Raw genomic sequence first — 18813 nt, forward strand, 5'->3', positions numbered from 1 at the left:
AAAAGAATGTTCTGTACGTTCTCCTCCCCAAAAGTTCCCTTTTCGTCTCCCGATCGCGTTTTCGAAGGTATCTGGAGTTTTAGGACTCGGATTCAAGCGAAGATCGAGGCATAGCAATCCTAAGGAGAATTGGAAGCTTATTAGCCGGAGAATTTAGTTGAAAACAACTCAATCAAAGGTAATTCAAGTTTTAAGTTCAATGTTTTTAAAGTTTTTAAGCTTGAATTAGACATTGTGTTTTGTTGGTTTTGGATGATGGGGATTTTCGGAAACTTTGATTTTTGAGTTTGGATATGTTTTTGGGAGGTTTTAAAAGGTTGAAAATGGGGAAAAATGGCTGGTTCGAGGTAGGGTCGCGGCCCTGTTCTTTGGCGCTGCGGTCCAGGCTTGAAGAAATAGGTAGAGGTTCTGTTTTGCCTAAGGGTCGCGGCGCTTGCCAGGGCCGCAGCACTTGTTGTCATTTTTGGGCAAGTTAATGTTTTGAGCATGGGAACTTAACTCTAAGGGCCTGGGATCGATCCTACTACATAGTTGAGTGGAATTTGTTGTCCCGGAGGCTTGGGTTGGGCTTGGAAGTATTTATTTACTCATTTTTATGAGGTTTTATATTATGGTTGTGACTAGGTTATCACCAGGGGCTTGGAATCAGGATCGTGCTTGTGGCTTATTTATTGGTAACCCATGCTTGGACCAAAGGTAAGAAAACTGCACCCCATATGTGACATGCATGGTTATGTTTGATGCATGTTGGATGTTTAAATGTAAACATTGATAACATATTGAATGCTTAGCAATCTTGCCCATTTGCATATAATTATTATTGAGGCATGGTGGAGGATTAAGTGTGATGCATGTGGTGCACGAGAAACATGTTATTAGAGCATGCCATGGATATTGATGGTGAGATTGGTCAGAGCTTGAGTCTCTGTGTTTGTGCATGATCATTATTATGCTTGCAATTGTTAAGTAAGCATGTTGAATGCCCCATCTTTGGATGTTTGACATATGATATATGTTTGGGAGCAATGTTTACTTGTGCATGGTACTGACTCATTAGTCAGAATTTGCAAAGGCGTTAGTATCAACTGTGAAGATGTAACTTATTAGTCAGGTTCGGCAGTGGTACTGGGCACTGGTCACACAGTGCTGAATCATTAGTCAGGACGGCCTTAGCATGTTCCACGCAAGCCAATAAAGATTAGATCTAATCCATATCTGCATTAGATGACTCCACAAGAGCATTAATGCCGGACCGACCTCAAGTTCGATGATAACTAAAAGCGCTTGTGTGACTTACCCATCAGTCACTCATCTATTAAGTTAGAGACTTACCCATCAGTCTCTCATCTGTTAAGGCTAGTGGCTTACCCAGCAACCACTCTTCTGTTTAAGCTGGTGACTACCCATCAGTCACTCATTTGGTTAGAGCCATTGCAGGAAAGCCCAGGTAACGGTGTCGTTACACGGCTATGGGCACTGAGCCCCTAGTGACTTGTTTGGCAGTAACTCATTATTGTATAACAGGACCTCAAAGTGATATTCACACATCTGATTAGAGCTATGAGCTCTGTATGATCATTTTGATCATCATATGCATGGCTTTGGGTGCTGAGCCTCGTTGTGACTTGCTTGTTGGTCACTCAGTATGGTTTATCAGAACCTCTAGTATCGAAACACTCATCTGATTAGGATTGACTTGACAGTCCTCCAGTTAGAAGGGCAGGATTTCTTATCCTGGATACCCCAGCATTTTTTGAATTCATTTGCATGCTTGAATAAAGCTATGCTTGCTAGGCATGCCAGATATGATTTGATATCATGATATGACTGTTTATGAGCATATGAGTTTTCTTGCTGGGCTTCGGCTCATGGGTGCTTTGTGGTGCAGGTAAAGGCAAAAGGAAATTGGACCATCCTTGAGCTGGATAGCTTAGGTGATGACGTGTACATATGCAGCTGCTCGACCAATACTTGGATGAGGTTTGAAAGAGGAACTAGGGTTAAACCCTGTTTTGCCGCTTAGAACGGCCTGTTGTAAATATTTTCTTGTAATAGACTCTGAAATTATATTTTCGGGATCCCAATGTATACAGTAAACATTCTAGTGAAACGTTATATCTTAACCAAAACTTTTAATCCCTAAACCGCTAATCATACTTAGCTACACGTTTATGGCTAAACGACTCAATTAGCGAGTTTAGCACTGTTTGCAATGTGCACTGTAGCGGTCCCTGGAGCTGGGGCGTTTCAATTTTGGTATCAGAGCATGTCAAGGTTTATGTGTTCCTGAAGACAAGCTGGGCATGTACACTCGTCACTGAAGATTGCTTCACTCTGGGAATGGTAACTATTTCTATAGTTATGTGTTTAGCTGCTTAAATAGATCGTAAATGCTTTACCTGCACATTGTATTAGGGAGCATGAGATTCTGATAGAGCCTGGCTCTTGACTTTATGATTATATGCTCCATGAATATATCTATGAACATGATCATTTGATTACCTGCTCCATGATTACATAATTGTGATATTTGCATGCTGGAGTTGAGGCATGGTGTGAATGTTGGAAGAGCAGGGATTCTGATTGATGTATGAATGCCATGGGAATGTTTATAGCACTGCAAGTTATTTTTGAATGTGGTGTGGTAAGATTGATCCCGTGGGGGAAAACTCTTGATATGCTCATCATGTTTAATGGGTCAAGTTATTGACTGCGGAGCAGGTTTATAGCCAAGGCGGATATGAGGCCTGGTGGTGGTTATACAGAGGCTGGAAGTTACAGCCAGGGGTTAAGTCCTTCATCTGCCCCTCAGAATTTTCAACAGATAGTCACAGATTTGCAATTGAGATTGCAAAGGCATGAGGAAGAGATCAGGTGTCTTAGGCAACAGCAGAATCTGTTGGGGAGCACCTCTTCCTATGTTGTGCCAGGAGTGGCACCAGTTTTGGCTCAACCTAGGGTTGAGAGCAGATGGGAATTTCTCTGTGGAAGATTCCAGGAATATTACTCTCCAGTCTTCGAGGGAGGCCTAGATCCATTTGGAGCTGAGCAATGGATGGGCATGATCAATTCCATTCTTGACAGTATGGGGCTTGTAGGTCACGATAGGGTGATCTATGCGACATATGTATTGCGGGGTGATGCCCAGACATGGTGGGAGGTAGTATCCCAGACATGAGACACAGCTGTGATGGATTGGAAAGAATTTAGGCAGCTGTTCAATGAAAGATATTATCGTGATGCAGCTAAGACTGCCAATATGAATGAGTTTCTGAATCTCGTTCAGGGAAAGGCATCAGTATCCGAGTATGCTGGCAGATTTAATGGGTTGACCAAGCTTGCTTTATACATGGTACCCACAAATGTATCTCAGAAGGAATGGTTTATCCAAGGATTGAATCCTGGAATAGCTCAGGGCATTAGAGTTGCCCCAGTGCATGAAGTCTCTACCTATGCTCAGGTGGTAGAGAAGGCTCTTGTTGTTGAGAGCATTAGAGATGTGAAGAAGAGTGCCATGGAGCATGGAGCTCAGATAATGGTATCTCCATTTATTGGAGCAAGCAAGAAGAAAAGTTGGAAGCCTTACCCAGAATGCGCTCAGTGCAAGAGGCATCATTTGGGAGAATGCCGAGAAAGGTCATGTTTTGCTTGTGGCATGGTTGGGCATTTCAAAAAGGATTGCCCAAGGCTAAGAGAGCTTGAGAAAAAGTGAATAGACAACTGGATTCCAACTTGAGTGTTTATTCCGAGGCAATCAGAGTTTGAGACCGAGACTAGCTCCTCGGGAGTGGCAGGTCAGTTTTCTAGTTCTGAGTTTTGTATTATGCTAATTGGTTTTGGTACCATGTTGTTCCTTTGTTTTTTGCATATATAGAAACATAAAGTTGATATGTTGATCACATGGTTACGTGTGATGGGAACGCAGTGTTGTTTTGGCAACTTAAGAGATGAGTTGGGTTATGGAAATGACTCATCAGTGATTTTGATAAAGCTGGTTGTGACTGGCAATGTTAAATGGTAAGGAAAGAATACCATCTCTTGGGCTTGAGAGCTAGAGTTTTATGGCGGAGAAATGCATAGAATTCCTAGCTAGTGTGATGGATACCACTTAGGTTGTGCCAGTGGGATCAGGACAGGCTGGACTAGTCTGTGAATTCCTGAATGTGTTTTCAGGGGATTTGCCAGGATTTCTGTAATATGAAGAAATAGAATGGTTGTTTGATTAGTGCCAGGGATTAGCGAGTTTAGCACTGTTTGCAATGTGCACTGTAGCGGTCCCTGGAGCTGGGGCGTTACACTCATCCTTCCTTCTCCTTGGGGAATCCCTCTTGAGATGCCCAACCATTGCACATAAGAAACATGCCTTTGAATGGCATTCTCCCAGATGCGCCTCTTACATCGAATGCATAGAATTCCTAGCTAGTGTGATGGATACCACTTAGGTTGTGCCAGTGGGATCAGGACAGGCTGGACTAGTCTGTGAATTCCTGAATGTGTTTTCAGGGGATTTGCCAGGATTTCTGTAATATGAAGAAATAGAATGGTTGTTTGATTAGTGCCAGGGATAAAGTTGGATTGAAGGCACTATTTTGAATAACTCAGTAGGGTTGTAAGAACTCGAGGCTTAGTTATTGAGTGAGATGGAATTCTCAAAAGTTGATCTTTGATCTGGTTAGTACCAGTTAGGGATCAGGGGAAAAGAATATGCAAAAGGTTGTGTTTATATCATATAAGAGCACTAGGAAGTGCTGGATTATATTTTGAGAATTTTTTTAATGATAAGTGTTTATGGATTAGATGAACAGAGCGTTCAAGGGATTATTTGAATGGGAATTTGTGATCGTCTTGGACGATGGTATTGTGGTGTATTCTCTGTGGAAATTTGCTAAGGTCAAGGGACACCTTAAAAGGCAGGAATGTCCTTGGATGGGTATGGTACTATATGAATTTTGTGGAAAGAGTTCTGAGTTTTGTTTTACAGATCAGAATCAATTGACAGGTTGTTATGGCACCTCGGTGACACAGTGAAAAGATTGCTTATGCAACATGTTGGTTAAAAGGATCTAACCAGAACTAGAGTAAGGTTTCTGGTGGGCCAAATGGTCAGTTCCGTGCTTGAGATTACTATCTCAGAGAATATGAAAAGGAAAGATGACTAAGTGAACCACAGATAAGAAAGATTAAATGGAAGTCTTAGCTGAATTAGCTAAGAGTGTTACGGTGTCAGGTATGAATTTACTGTGATATAAGGATCGGATTTGGGGTCTGATGGACACTGGGATTAAATGGGAGATTCTAGATGAATCTCATGTTACTTTCTTTTTCTCTTCAATCAGGCATCATGCCAGTATACCAGAGTACGAAAGCTTTATGGTGATGGCCTGAGATGGAGAGGGGCATAATGGAATGCGTGATAAAGTTCTCAACCTGTTAGCAGGTCAAAACAGGGTGTCAGGAATCAATAAGGTCATTGCAGCCTTTGAGTATTGTATAATGGAAATAAGAAAGCATCGCGATAGGTTTCACGGTGGGGCTGCCCAGGAGAGCGGGTCAGCGTGATTGATTTGGGCCATTGTGGACCAGTGTTGTGAGTAAGTGTATTTTCGTCTGTAAGAATAAGTGATATAGTGGACTAGTATTCAGATCTCTATGTGAAAAAGATAGTGTGCCTTCTTGAGAATTAAAGGTCTATCTTATTAGATGGAGACTTTATTGTTACTTCCAGGTTATGGAAGGGTGAGGGGAAGGCGATGAATATATAGATGGAATTCAGTACAGTTCATTGTTCTCAGGCTGATCATAATCAGAGGGAGAATTGTCCAGAGTTGAAAAGGTACCTTATGAGATAAGGTATGGTAGAACATGTTCGTCACCCGTTCATTGAAAGGAGATAGGTGAGATGTTATATCTGGGTCATGAGATGGTTCAGGGGACCATTAAGATTATTAGAGGTTAGAGCTTGGATGCTCACTTTTCAGAGTAAATGGAAAAGTGTTACTGAATTGAAAAGTAGGAACATGGAGTTCCAGGTAGGAATTTGTGTCTTCCTAAGTGAATCACCGTGGAAAAGGGTGATGAGTTAAGGGCAAGTTGAGCCTAGATTAGTATGACAGTTTGAGTCCTGAATAGGACTAGTCAAATTACCTTTTCTTGGACCATAGTTTTGGCTCTGATGGCTGTACATTGTGTTATGTATTTCCATGCAGTGGACATCGGTTAAAAGAACTCATGAGTTTAGTTATGAGAATTTGGGAACTAAAGCTAAGTTTTCCTATAAGGAATAGCTAGTTCAGGTTGTAACAGAAAGAATAAGGTTCTGAGGAACAAAGTATACCTTGAGTTAAGGTATGTGGCAGAAACAGTGAGGTCGAGGGAACGACCTGGGAAATTGGAATCAGTTGTACGGAATTGATATTCCGGCAGTTTAGATAAATTTCGAGGACGAAATTTCTATAAGGAGGGGATAGTTGTAATGCCCCAAATTTCCTAATAAGGTTTAGGACCTTGATTAGGAGGCTAGGAGGGCCATTATTGATTTATTATGTTATTTAATGATAGTATGCATGTTTAGGTGTATTAAATATGCATGTGAACCCATTTGTGATTAATTGGGTGATTTTCATATTTTGGCCATTTCGGGCATCTTTGGCATATATGTGAAATGGGCGTGGTGCTTTGTTATTATTTGGTTATGCCAGGGTTACCCAGCACAAGACGATCCTAGGAGGTAAGCTAGTGGGAAATTCACAACGAGATTTAAGCTTGACTTGGAATAAGTCAAGGGATATTTAGAACATTACCGGGTTACGGGGTAATGGGAATTAATATTTGGTGATAAATTGGGAGTTAGTAAGATCAGGGGGAAATTCTGGGGGTTTTGACCATTTTATCCCCAGGGGTGTTTTTGGGACCCTGAGCACTAGGTTTTATTGGAATCTACTTAAGCTTGAAGTAACCTTTTAAGAAATAAAAAGAACGTTCTGTACATTCTCTCTCTCTAAAAGTCCCCTTTTCGTCTCCCGGTCGCGTTTTCGAAGGTATCTGGAGTTTTAGGACTCGGGTTCAAGCGAGGATCGAGGCATAGCAATCCTAAGGAGAATTAGAAGCTTATAAGGTGGAGGATTTAGTTGGAAACAACTCAATCAAAGGTAATTCAAGTTTTAAGTTCTATGTTTTTAAAGTTTTTAAGCTTGAATTAGACTTTGTGTTTTGATGAGTTTTTGGGTGATTTGAGACTTGGGTTTTGTTGGTTTTGGATAATGGGGATGTTTGGGAACTTTGATTTTTGAGTTTGGAGATGTTTGGATATGTTTTTGGGAGGTTTTAAAAACGGGGAAAAATGGCTGGTTCGAGGTAGGGTCGCGGCCCTGTTCTTGGGCGCCGCAGCCCAAGCATGAAGAAACAGGTGGAGGTTCTGCTTTGCCTAAGGGCCACGGCGCTTGCCGGGAGGGCCGCGGCACTTGTTGTCATTTTTGGGCAAGTTAATGTTTTGAGCATGGGAACTTAACTCTAAGGGCCTGGGATCGATCCTACTACATAGTTGAGTGGAATTTGTTGTCCCGGAGGCTTGGGTTGGGCTTGGAAGTATTTATTTACTCATTTTTATGAGGTTTTATATTATGGTTGTGACTAGGTTATCACCAGGGGCTTGGAATCAGGATCGTGCTTGTGGCTTATTTATTGGTAACCCATGCTTGGACCAAAGGTAAGAAAACTGCACCCCATATGTGACATGCATGGTTATGTTTGATGCATGTTGGATGTTTAAATGTAAACATTGATAGCATATTGAATGCTTAGCAATCTTGCCCATTTGCATATAATTATTATTGAGGCATGGTGGAGGATTAAGTGTGATGCATGTGGTGCACGAGAAACATGTTATTAGAGCATGCCATGGATATTGATGGTGAGATTGGTCAGAGCTTGAGTCTCTGTGTTTGTGCATGATCATTATTATGCTTGCAATTGTTAAGTAAGCATGTTGAATGCCCCATCTTTGGATGTTTGACATATGATATATGTTTGGGAGCAATGTTTACTTGTGCATGGTACTGACTCATTAGTCAGAATTTGCAAAGGCGTTAGTATCAACTGTGAAGATGTAACTTATTAGTCAGGTTCGGCAGTGGTACTGGGCACTGGTCACACAGTGCTGAATCATTAGTCAGGACGGCCTTAGCGTGTTCCACGCAAGCCAATAAAGATTAGATCTAATCCATATCTGCATTAGATGACTCCACAAGAGCATTAATGCCGGACCGACCTCAAGTTCGATGATAACTAAAAGCGCTTGTGTGACTTACCCATCAGTCACTCATCTATTAAGTTAGAGATTTACCCATCAGTCTCTCATCTGTTAAGGCTAGTGGCTTACCCAGCAACCACTCTTCTGTTTAAGCTGGTGACTACCCATCAGTCACTCATTTGGTTAGAGCCATTGCAGGAAAGCCCAGGTAACGGTGTCGTTACACGGCTATGGGCACTGAGCCCCTAGTGACTTGTTTGGCAGTAACTCATTATTGTATAACAGGACCTCAAAGTGATATTCACACATCTGATTAGAGCTATGAGCTCTGTATGATCATTTTGATCATCATATGCATGGCTTTGGGTGCTGAGCCTCGTTGTGACTTGCTTGTTGGTCACTCAGTATGGTTTATCAGAACCTCCAGTATCGAAACACTCATCTGATTAGGATTGACTTGATAGCAGTTAGAAGGGCAGGATTTCTTATCCTGGATACCCCAGCATTGTTTAAATTCATTTGCATGCTTGAATAAAGCTATGTTTGCTAGGCATGCCAGATATGATTTGATATCATGATATGACTGTTTATGAGCATATGAGTTTTCTTGCTGGACTTCGGCTCACGGGTGCTTTGTGGTGCAGGTAAAGGCAAAAGGAAGCTGGACCATCCTTGAGTTGGAGAGCATAGGTGATGGCGTGTACATATGCAACTGCTCGACCAATACTCGGACGACGTTTGAAAGAGGAACTAGGGTTAAACCCTGTTTTTCCGCTTAGAATGGCCTGTTGTAAATATTTTCTTGTAATAGACTCTAAAATTATATTTTCAGGATCCCAATGTATACAGTAAACGTTCTAGTGAAATGTTATATCTTAACCAAAACTTTTAATCCCTAAACCGCTAATCATACTTAGCTACACGTTTATGGCCAAACGACTCGATTAGCGAGTTTAGCACTGTTTGCAATGTGCACTGTAGCGGTCCCTGGAGCTGGGGCGTTACACTCATCCTTCCTTCTCCTTGGGGAATCCCTCTTGAGATGCCCAACCATTGCACATAAGAAACATGCCTTTGAATGGCATTCTCCCAGATGCGCCTCTTACATCGAATGCATTATGGGTAGAGTTTCCAATCCTTGTTCTTGCTCAATCCAATAAATGAAGGTATCACTGTCTGAGCTTTGTGCTCTTCATCACTCTCCTTCTCAATCTCATTTCATGTGCTCTCAACAGCAAGAGCCTTTCCTACCACCTGAGCGTAGGTAGAGATTTCATGCACTGGGGCAAACCTAACACCCTGAGCTATTCTAAGATTCAATCCTTAGATAAACCTTTCCTTCCAAGCTACATCCGTGGGTACCATATCAAAAGAAAACAAGGCCAACCCATCGAATCTGTTAACTTACTCTGTTACTGTTGAATTTCCCTAAACAAGGTTCAGAAACTCATTCATCTTAGCAGTGTTGACTGCATCATAGTAATATCTTTCATTAAAAAACTGCCTAAATTCTTTCTAGTCCATCACATCTATATCTCGTGTCTGGGATACTACTTCTCGCCATGTCCAGGCATCATCTCGCAATACAAATGTAGCACAGATCACCCTAGCGTGACCCACAACCCCCATACTGTCGAGGATGGAACTGACCATGCCCATCCATTGCTCAACTCTGAATGGATCTAAGCCTCCCTCAAGGACTGGAGGGTAATACTCCTGGAATCTTCCACAAATAAATTCCCACATGTTCTCAACACTAGGCTGAGTCAATACTAGTGCCACTTATGGCATAGCAAAGGAAGAGGTGTTCCCTGACAGAACCTGCTATTGTTTCAAACACCTAATCTCTTCCTCTTTCCTCTGCAATCTTAATTGGATATATGTAAACACCTGCTGGAAATTCTAAGGGGAAGGTGAAAAACTCAAACCCTGGCTGTAATTCCCAGCTTCAGTAGAACCACCACCAAGTCCCATTATCTGCCTTGGATACATACCCTCTGATTAAATCTGCTGTCAATAACTTGACCCATTAAATATGATGAGCATATTCAAAAGCCATTCCAACGAGAACAATCATATCATACCACATTCACAACCCAATGCAGTGCTAAAAACATGCCCATAGTGTAGAGTCCAAGAATTTTACTTAGCTAGTTATATAGTAGTAGTAGTAGTAGTAGTAGTAGTAGCAATAGCTAGTAGTAGTTATAGTATGTTTATTACTGTGGATTTCAGTTCAAGCCGGGACTTAGTTGGACACTCGTAGCAACACTTATAGATTTTATAAGAATATTAGTTGGACACTCGTAGCAACACTCAGTCAAAGTTGTTTACTCAATTCAAATTAGGCTGAAAAAGTGCAATTACGTGTATAATATTTCAGCGTATGCCGATATATCGCAGCTCTAGGGGGCGATATATCGCCACTCGGGGAATACGAAAAACACATAACTTCGCACGAACACTTCGACGAGCCTCGGGAATATAAGCCCAGGCGATATATCGGCCCTAGGGCAAGTTTTTCAAACATTTTTTAAATCGAGCTCATTTTAATCCTTAACCTCTTGGCTAGCCTCAACATCTTTTGATCGAGTCTTAAGCCTCTGCTGAATGATTATTCAAATATTTTACAATTAAATGGTCATTATTTTATTCAAGCTAAAAGAAGACCTTTTCATTCTTGAACTCTATAAATAGGACCTAGTACCCATCCATTTCTTTCATCCTTCAACCTAAGTTCAGAGCCTTCAAGCAGCTAGGTTTACTTTAGAGTGTTAAAAACTTGGGTTGGGGTTATAAGCTTTATCATCTTAAGCTTATTAAACACTTGGGAAGTAAGGTTATTAGTGTGTATTTCGATATCAAGGTGTAGCTCGGTTATAGTGCATTCAAAGGTATTCCTATTCCTAGTTCATTTCTGGATATTTCATTAGTTTTTATATTTTTTCTTTACTCTAATCCTAACTCAATATTTTCTATTCTTGGTTAGTGTTATCCCTAAAATCATAAGTGAATGACATGGCAGGCATTAATTAAACGTGGCTGACACCTGGCAGAATCTGTGTTCGACTATCGACCAGGAAGACATTCAGTATCATGCGATCGGTTTCTTTATACGACCAGCTTGGTCATACGCACATTATACACGGAGGAAATCTTAGGCAGTTATGATGGAATCCGAAATTATCTCCCATGATTTCCTGAGTATCCGATTATTTAGGAAAGAATATCTGTAACAAATCAATGTAAATCTTCCCTGAGCTTATAAATAGAGGGAGAGGGCTCAGGGAAGAGGATCCTTTTCTTTTGAGCAAAAAAGATCTTTTGAGATTAGAGAGAGATTACACGAGAATAATTGTATTTTCTTCTTCAGAAGTTAGTGAAACTCATTGAACACCAGTTCTTTGATCACCCCTTTGAATCTCATTTCAATAACAATTCAAGTGGACGTAGGTTATTACCAGATCCTGGGGTCGAACCACTATAAACTCTTGTGTTCTTATTATTTTCGTCATCACATTCTTTTCAACGTATTCATCCACGTCAAGCGTATTTTGACTCCGTGTCAGTTGGCCAAAATCTGGGTCAACATTCTGGTGCTTTCATTGAGAGCTTGATATAGCATCGTTGAGAAAACCAATGGCGAAAACTACCAGGAAAATTGGACAGGCGGTCGGCGCTGCACCATCCAACCCACCTCCTCCTCCTCCTCCAAACATGGCTGAGGATGAGCCACATTTGGAATTTGATGAGGAAGAAATGGACGACGCGACGCTTAAGAGTACCCTAGGGGCATTGCATGAGGAGCTGGCCAATCTAAGGGTCGGCCAGGAAAGTGCTGCCGAAATCATGGCACGGCAGCAGCAGGAAATTGAGCGGCAGCGCCTGAAGCTGAATGAAAGGCAGGGGGGAGATGGACCGTCGCCAGGGCGAGGCCATGGTAGCCCTCGAGGCAGCCTTGCAATTGGCTAGGAATCAGGCTGCACCTGCCTTGCAGCCTGATCAACCCGCGAATGGCCCACCCCGCAGGGGTCCCAATCCTAGCCCGCTTATCCATCCCTCGAGCCTGCAAAGGCCCGACCAGCCACCGGCGCCTTAGGATGATGTCCCGCTAGGAGACCCTGAGGCACAGCCTCCGTCCCAGGCTAGTCACGACAATCCCCTGCTGTAGAGGAAGAATAGGACCGAGCAGCAACCTCATAGTCCTAGACGTCGTAGGGGCGACGAGCCAAACCCTCTGAGCAGAGGACTCAGAGTTAGGCTCTGCGGTCCAAGGCCCCCCACGGCATGGTAATGCACGAGAACCTAATGACCAACGCAGACCACCCTCGAACGCTCGGGAGGTTTCAGCCCGGGAAGGCAATCGAGGGAACAGTCGATCCCACCATAGCCAATAAAGATTTAAAGACGGCCATGGTTATAATGAGGCTGACTCAGGCAGAGGAAAGGCCAGTCGGAGGAATGAAGAAAGAGGTGGAGGCAGGAGCCAGCCACCTCAAGATGACCAACCCGACAGACGGGACGCTGGGGGGCAACCCAAACAAAATAGTGTCTTCAACCGGCTTGAAGCTAGCGAGCTACGGAGGAGAGATGAGGACTTGAGAGATGTACTCAATGATCGTCGCGAGCGGCACGGCGAGTATGCCCCCCCAGCACTAGAGCCCATGGCGATTCCTAGTGCTTTGCAGGCCTAGATAGATACCCTCAACCAGGCAGTGCAGCAGCTGGTCGGGGGAAGAGTCTTACATCAACCACTATAGGAGAAAAGGCACTCCTTTCATCCAGAGGATAGCTGTGGCAGAAACTCCTAGCAAGTTTAAAATGTCTACGCTTCAAAACTTTGATGGGTATGGTAACCCAGTATCTCACGTCAATAAGTTTGAGATACAAATGGACATTCAGAAAGTGTCCAAAGACGCTCGGTGCAGAATCTTCCCTGTAACACTTTCTGATGCCGCACAGGAGTGGTTTTTTAAATACCCTCCTACAAGTATAGTTTCCTAGGAAATGTTCGTAAAGGATTTTTACGGACAGTTCTACGCGGGTCGTGTGCACCCGACTGAGGCAAACCAGCTGGTTGAAATACGCCAGCAAGATGGAGAACCACTGAAAGACTATGTCTAGCGCTTCATGCGAGCAGCCGCTAGAGCAAAGACAGTGGGAGACGAAGGCAAAATGATGGCCATAACCGCAGGGGTTAAGAGCCGCACGCCTCTTTGGGAAAGCCTTCGAAAACATGGGGTTAGAACTACCCAGGAATTCATGGATCAGGATGATCGCTACATCAAGCTCGAAGATGCCATCGCTGACGAAGAGAAGCCCCCAGGCAAGGACAAGGGGATTGTCGAGACCGCCAAAGCCGCTAATGGGTCCAAGCCCAATGGCAACGACAAAGGCAACGGGACCAGCAACGACAATGGCAAGAATTGGGTGAAACGGCCACATAATGAGCCTTCCACCTCAGACAATAAACAAGCCAAGGGTAACCATTATGAACCTCGGTTCACTAACTATACTGCCCTAGTTGAGTGTCAGGGAGAAGTTTATCAGGCCACGAGTTCCAGCGTGCGTTATAAGAAGCCTGTCCCCATTCGAAAGGATATTTCAAAAAGAGACACTACCAAGTTCTGTCGTTATCATAACGACTACGGACATGATACCAATGAATGCAACCAGCTGAAAGATGAAATGAGTACCTTATTAGACAAGGACACCTGAGAAGATATATACGGACCTCGGGAAGTTCCCAACGAGAAGCTCCAGGTGGCAACGAGCAAGCGCCCACGCACCAACGCTCGCCACCTTTGCAGCCTGGCCCCGTGACTGGCACATTGTTAACCATCTGTGGAGGCCCGCACCTCGCGGGAAACAGCGGAAAGGCCAGAAAACGATACGCTCGAACTCTACGCCACAACTAGGACATCGAGATGATGACTGTGGATGACCACGCACCGAAGAAGGCTCAGTCAGAAGAAGGCGAGATAACCTTCTCTGACAGCGATGCCCAACATATTCGGTTCCCACATTCCGATCCGCTGGTCGTGGACATTCAAATGGCCAACATGATGGTGAAGAGTGTGCTGGTCGATACAGGAAGTTCGATGAATATCCTGTATAAGTCTTTGCTGGAACGCATGAAGTTTTCCGTTAAGGACCTGGAGCCCTGCAATCAAATGATATACGGCTTCTCTAGTGAAGGACTCGCCCCCGCAGGATCAATCAGACTACCAGTGACAACAAGTACAGCGCCTGCTACCAGGACATTACTCACTACTTTTATAGTAGTCGATTGTCCTTCGGCGTACAATGCCATCATTGGGAGGCCTATACAGGTTGATCTACGGGTCGTCACCTCTATGTGGCACTTAGCCATGAAGTTCCCGACAGACGCAGGGGTAGGACGTGTGTTGGGAAACCAGAGGGAAGCCAGAGAGTCTACAACGCCTCAGTCTCGGTGGTGGAGTAATTTATCTGAGCATCAACCAGCGTTTTACTTGCATAATAGATGGAATGAAAGATTTTTCCTCTCCGCTGTCCAAGGACTGCTCCAATAGCAAAATCGCTGGCGTCGCACATGAGTTCAAAGGGCAAAGACCAGTCGAGTGCTACAATTACTGGGGCTGTTATGAGAGCTGTTTTTAACTTTAAAAATGCTTCTTGGCACTCAGCAGTAAAGTCAAATGTGCGGTTTTGTTCCAGCAAGGTATACAAAGGTTTAGTAACTTTAGAAAAGTCTTTAATGAAGCGCCTGTAAAAACCAGCATGTCCAAGAAAACTCCTTATTCCTTTCACTGTAGTAGGGGTTGGTAACTTCTCAATGACTTCTAGCTTTGCCTTGTCTACTTCGATCCCCTTTCTAGAAACTTTGTGGCCCAACACGATACCCTCTTGTACCATAAAATGGCACTTTTCCCAATTTAGTACTAAGTGAGTCTTTTCACATCTTGTTAGAACCTTCTCTAAATTCGCCAAACAGCCTTCAAAAGAATCGCCATAGACTGAAAAATCGTCCATAAAAATCTCCAAAATATTTTCTGCCATGTCCGAGAAGATTGCCATCATGCACCTTTGAAAGGTGGCTGGTGCGTTGCACAAACCGAAAGGCATCCGTCTAAAAGCGAACGTCCCATAGGGGCAGGTGAACGTGGTTTTCTCTTGGTCTTCTGGGGCTATAGAGATCTGATTATAACCAAAATAACCGTCAAGAAAGTAGAAAAATTCTTTCCCAGCCAAGCGGTCCAACATTTGATCAATGAACGGCAATGGGAAATGGTCCTTCCTTGTAGCTTTATTTAATTTCCTGTAATCTATGCATACCCTCCATCCAGTCACTGTGCGAGTAGGAATCAATTCATTGTTATCATTTGTCACCACTGTAACCCCTCCTTTTTTAGGAACGCACTGTACTGGGCTGACCCACGAACTATCGAAAATCGGATAAATAATACCATAGTCTAGCCACTTGATCACTTCTTTTCGGACTACATCTTTCATCATTGGATTTAACCTCCTTTGCTACTCCACAGAGTTGCTACAGCTAGATTCCAACAAGATTTTATGCATGCACAAAGCTGGGCTAATTCCTTGTATATCGGCCATAGTTCAGCCAATTGCCTTCTTATGTCGTCTTAATAACTCCAGCAAAGACCCCTCAGCATCAGCCTCTAAACAGGAAGAAATAATTACTGGAAGTGTGTCATTATCCCCCAAATAAGCATATTTTAGGTGGCTGGGCAGCGGCTTTAATTCTAATTGAGGTGGTTCTTGAATGGATGGTTTTGGCGGCTTAAAATGTCCTTCAGGCAGATTTAATGCTTCAAAATATTTACTGAATTTTCTGGCTGGTTTACATGAGTCTACCCAAGTAACTTGAGGTTCTTCTTCACTGCTAGAGTCTTCAGAATCTTCAAAAATTTGAACTCCCAACTCAGCCATATCAACTTCCTTACTGAACTTCTCAGCCACAAGCGTCTCAATCACATCCACACTAGAACATTCTTCGATTTCATCAGGAAATTTCATAGCCTTGAATACACTGAATGTAACTTGCTGATCATTTACCCTCATAGTGAGTTCACCATTCTGTACATCAATTAATGTTCGCCCCGTAGCAAGAAACGGCCGCCCCAAAATAATTGGTACTTCTCTATCAGCTTCATAATCTAGAATAATAAAGTCGGCTGGGAATATAAATTTGTCTACCTGCACTAAAACATCCTCAATTTTCCCTTCTGGATGGGCCATAGATCTATCTGCCAGCTGCAATGTCACAGTTGTAGGCCTTGCTTCACCTATACCAAGTTTCTTAAAAATCGACATCGGCATGAGATTAATGCTCACGCCCAAATCACACAATGCCCTTCCAACATCTCATCCCCCAATAGAACAAGGGATTGTAAAACTACCAGAATCCTTCAATTTTGGAGGGATTTTACTCTTCAACATGGCGTTGCAACCTTCTGTAAGAGCAACAGTCTCAAACTCTCCCAGCCTTCTTTTTTTCGTCAAAATATCTTTTAAAAACGTGACGTAGTTTGGCATTTGTTCCAATGCTTCAACTAAGGGAATATTGATGTGGAGCTATTTTAAAACATCCAGAAATTTCCTGAACTGCCCATCTTGCTGTTGTTTTCGAAACCGCTGAGGAAATGGTGGGGGCGGTTTTGGTATAGACTTTACTGGAACAGATTGCTGACCCGATGCTGTATCAACTGGGCTAGTTTCAGTAGCTTCACTTGCTGTTTTTTTACTAGATTCTCCTTCTGTTTGGATTGAAGTGGGCTCCCTACTGCCCTTTGTTTTCTCCTCAGAATTTTCCAGAATTTTTCCACTTCGTAAATTAATGGCCTTGCAATGTTCCTTCCCATCCCTTCTCAGATTTTCTGTGTCACTAGGCAAAGAACCTTGAGGCCTACTTTTCAGATCATTGGCTAATTGCCCCAGCTGCATTTCAAGATTACGAAGCGATGCTGCCTGACTTTGTATCACTGCATCATTCTTTGCCATATAGTCCCTCATTAGACTTTCCAAAGAATTGGATTGAGAGCCTTGAGGGTGTTGCGGTTGTGGAGCCCTTGGCTGCTGAGAAAAACCTGGTGGATAAGCTTGCTTCCCTTGTGCTGGTGCGCTGCTGGAACTTGCTCCTTGACCCCCCCCCCCCCCCCAAGATAGATTCGGATGCTGCCTCCAAGCTGGGTTATACGAATTTGAGTATGGGCCACTGTTTCGGTTAAAATTCTGGTTTCCCACATAACAAACTGCTGCTGGGTTAGAAGGGCAATTTTCAAACATGTGCCCATCTCCACAATATACACAGGAAATGTCTCCACTTTGAATAGCAGCAGCTGGCTGAATGTTGTTCCCCAAACTCATATTTTTCAGAATATTAGTCATGGAAGCCATTTGGGTTGTCAAAGCTGTTAATGCATCTACTTCAAGAACCCCCGCCACTTTTCTACTTTGTGGAGCTCTCGTGTTGGACCATTGATAATTGTTGCTTGCAATTCTCTCCAAAATTTCGAATGCTTCATTATAAGACTTGAACAAGATAGCACCATTGGCCGAGGCATCTAACACCATTCTAGAAGCTGCATTGAGGCCATTATAGAAGGTCTCCATCTGTATATAGTGCGGGATGCCGTGGTGTGGACACTTCCGCAAAAGCTCCTTAAATCTCCCCCATGCATCACTGGTTGATTCATCTTCAAGCTGCTGGAATGACATGATTTCACTTCGAAATTTTGCATTTCTGGTGGGAGGGAAATATTTGCGCAGAAACTTTTCAACAAGATCATTCCAATTTGTGACGGAATCAGGAGGCAAAGTGTTGAGCCATGATCTAGCTCGGTCTCTTAACGAGAATGGAAATAGCTTCAACCTTAATGCTTCTTCACTCACTCCTTGAAGCTTAAAGGAATCGCTCACCTCCAAGAATGAACGGAGGTGGAGATGAGGATCCTCCGTTGGCATCCCGCTGAACTGCCCCACGGTTTGGAGCATTTGAAACATCACTGGCTTGAGCTCGAATTGAGGTGCTTGTATTTCTGGCCTCACAATGCCTGGATTTAGCTCATTAAACATGGGGGCAGCGTATTCCCGTATTGCTCTGGCTCTGTCATCCGCCAAAACAATGGGTTTAGTAACTTGCTGGCCATCCCCCTCTTCATCAACATGCTCAGCCATAGTACCTCGGCTGTTAGCCTTTTGAGCCTTTCTCCTCTTTCTAAAAGTACGTTCGATCTCGGGGTCAATAGGAGCAAGTTCAAAGTCTTCTTGTTTGTTCATACACTAGAGAACCTAAAAGTATACAGCCAGAACAAACAGATTTAAAAACAACAGAAATAAATTGCAAATTAGTTGATAAAACAGAATTTAATTTTAAATCCCCGGCAACGGCACCAAAAACTTGTTGCGACAATTATAGCAATTAAAATACGCAAGTATACGTAGCCGCACAAGTAATATAATGTAAAGTGAAATCGTCTCCACAGGGATTTCAAACTAAATTATTGTAAAATCAACTAAAAACAATTCAAAAAGACAATAACCAATTCAAGGGAATAATG

At 43.1% G+C, this 18813-nt stretch overlaps 1 protein-coding gene across 1 annotated transcript; it reads right to left on the reverse strand.

The window, feature by feature from the left end:
- Positions 1–16828: 16828 nt before the first annotated feature.
- On the reverse strand, positions 16829–18430 carry LOC133799555 (uncharacterized). Its single transcript, XM_062237560.1, has one exon. The coding sequence runs from the start codon at positions 18428–18430 to the stop codon at positions 16829–16831; it is 1602 nt and encodes a 533-aa protein (XP_062093544.1).
- Between the last annotated feature and the right edge of the window lie 383 nt (positions 18431–18813).

Source organism: Humulus lupulus, chromosome 9 (genome assembly GCF_963169125.1).
Source record: "Humulus lupulus chromosome 9, drHumLupu1.1, whole genome shotgun sequence".
NCBI classification, from domain to species: domain Eukaryota; kingdom Viridiplantae; phylum Streptophyta; class Magnoliopsida; order Rosales; family Cannabaceae; genus Humulus; species Humulus lupulus.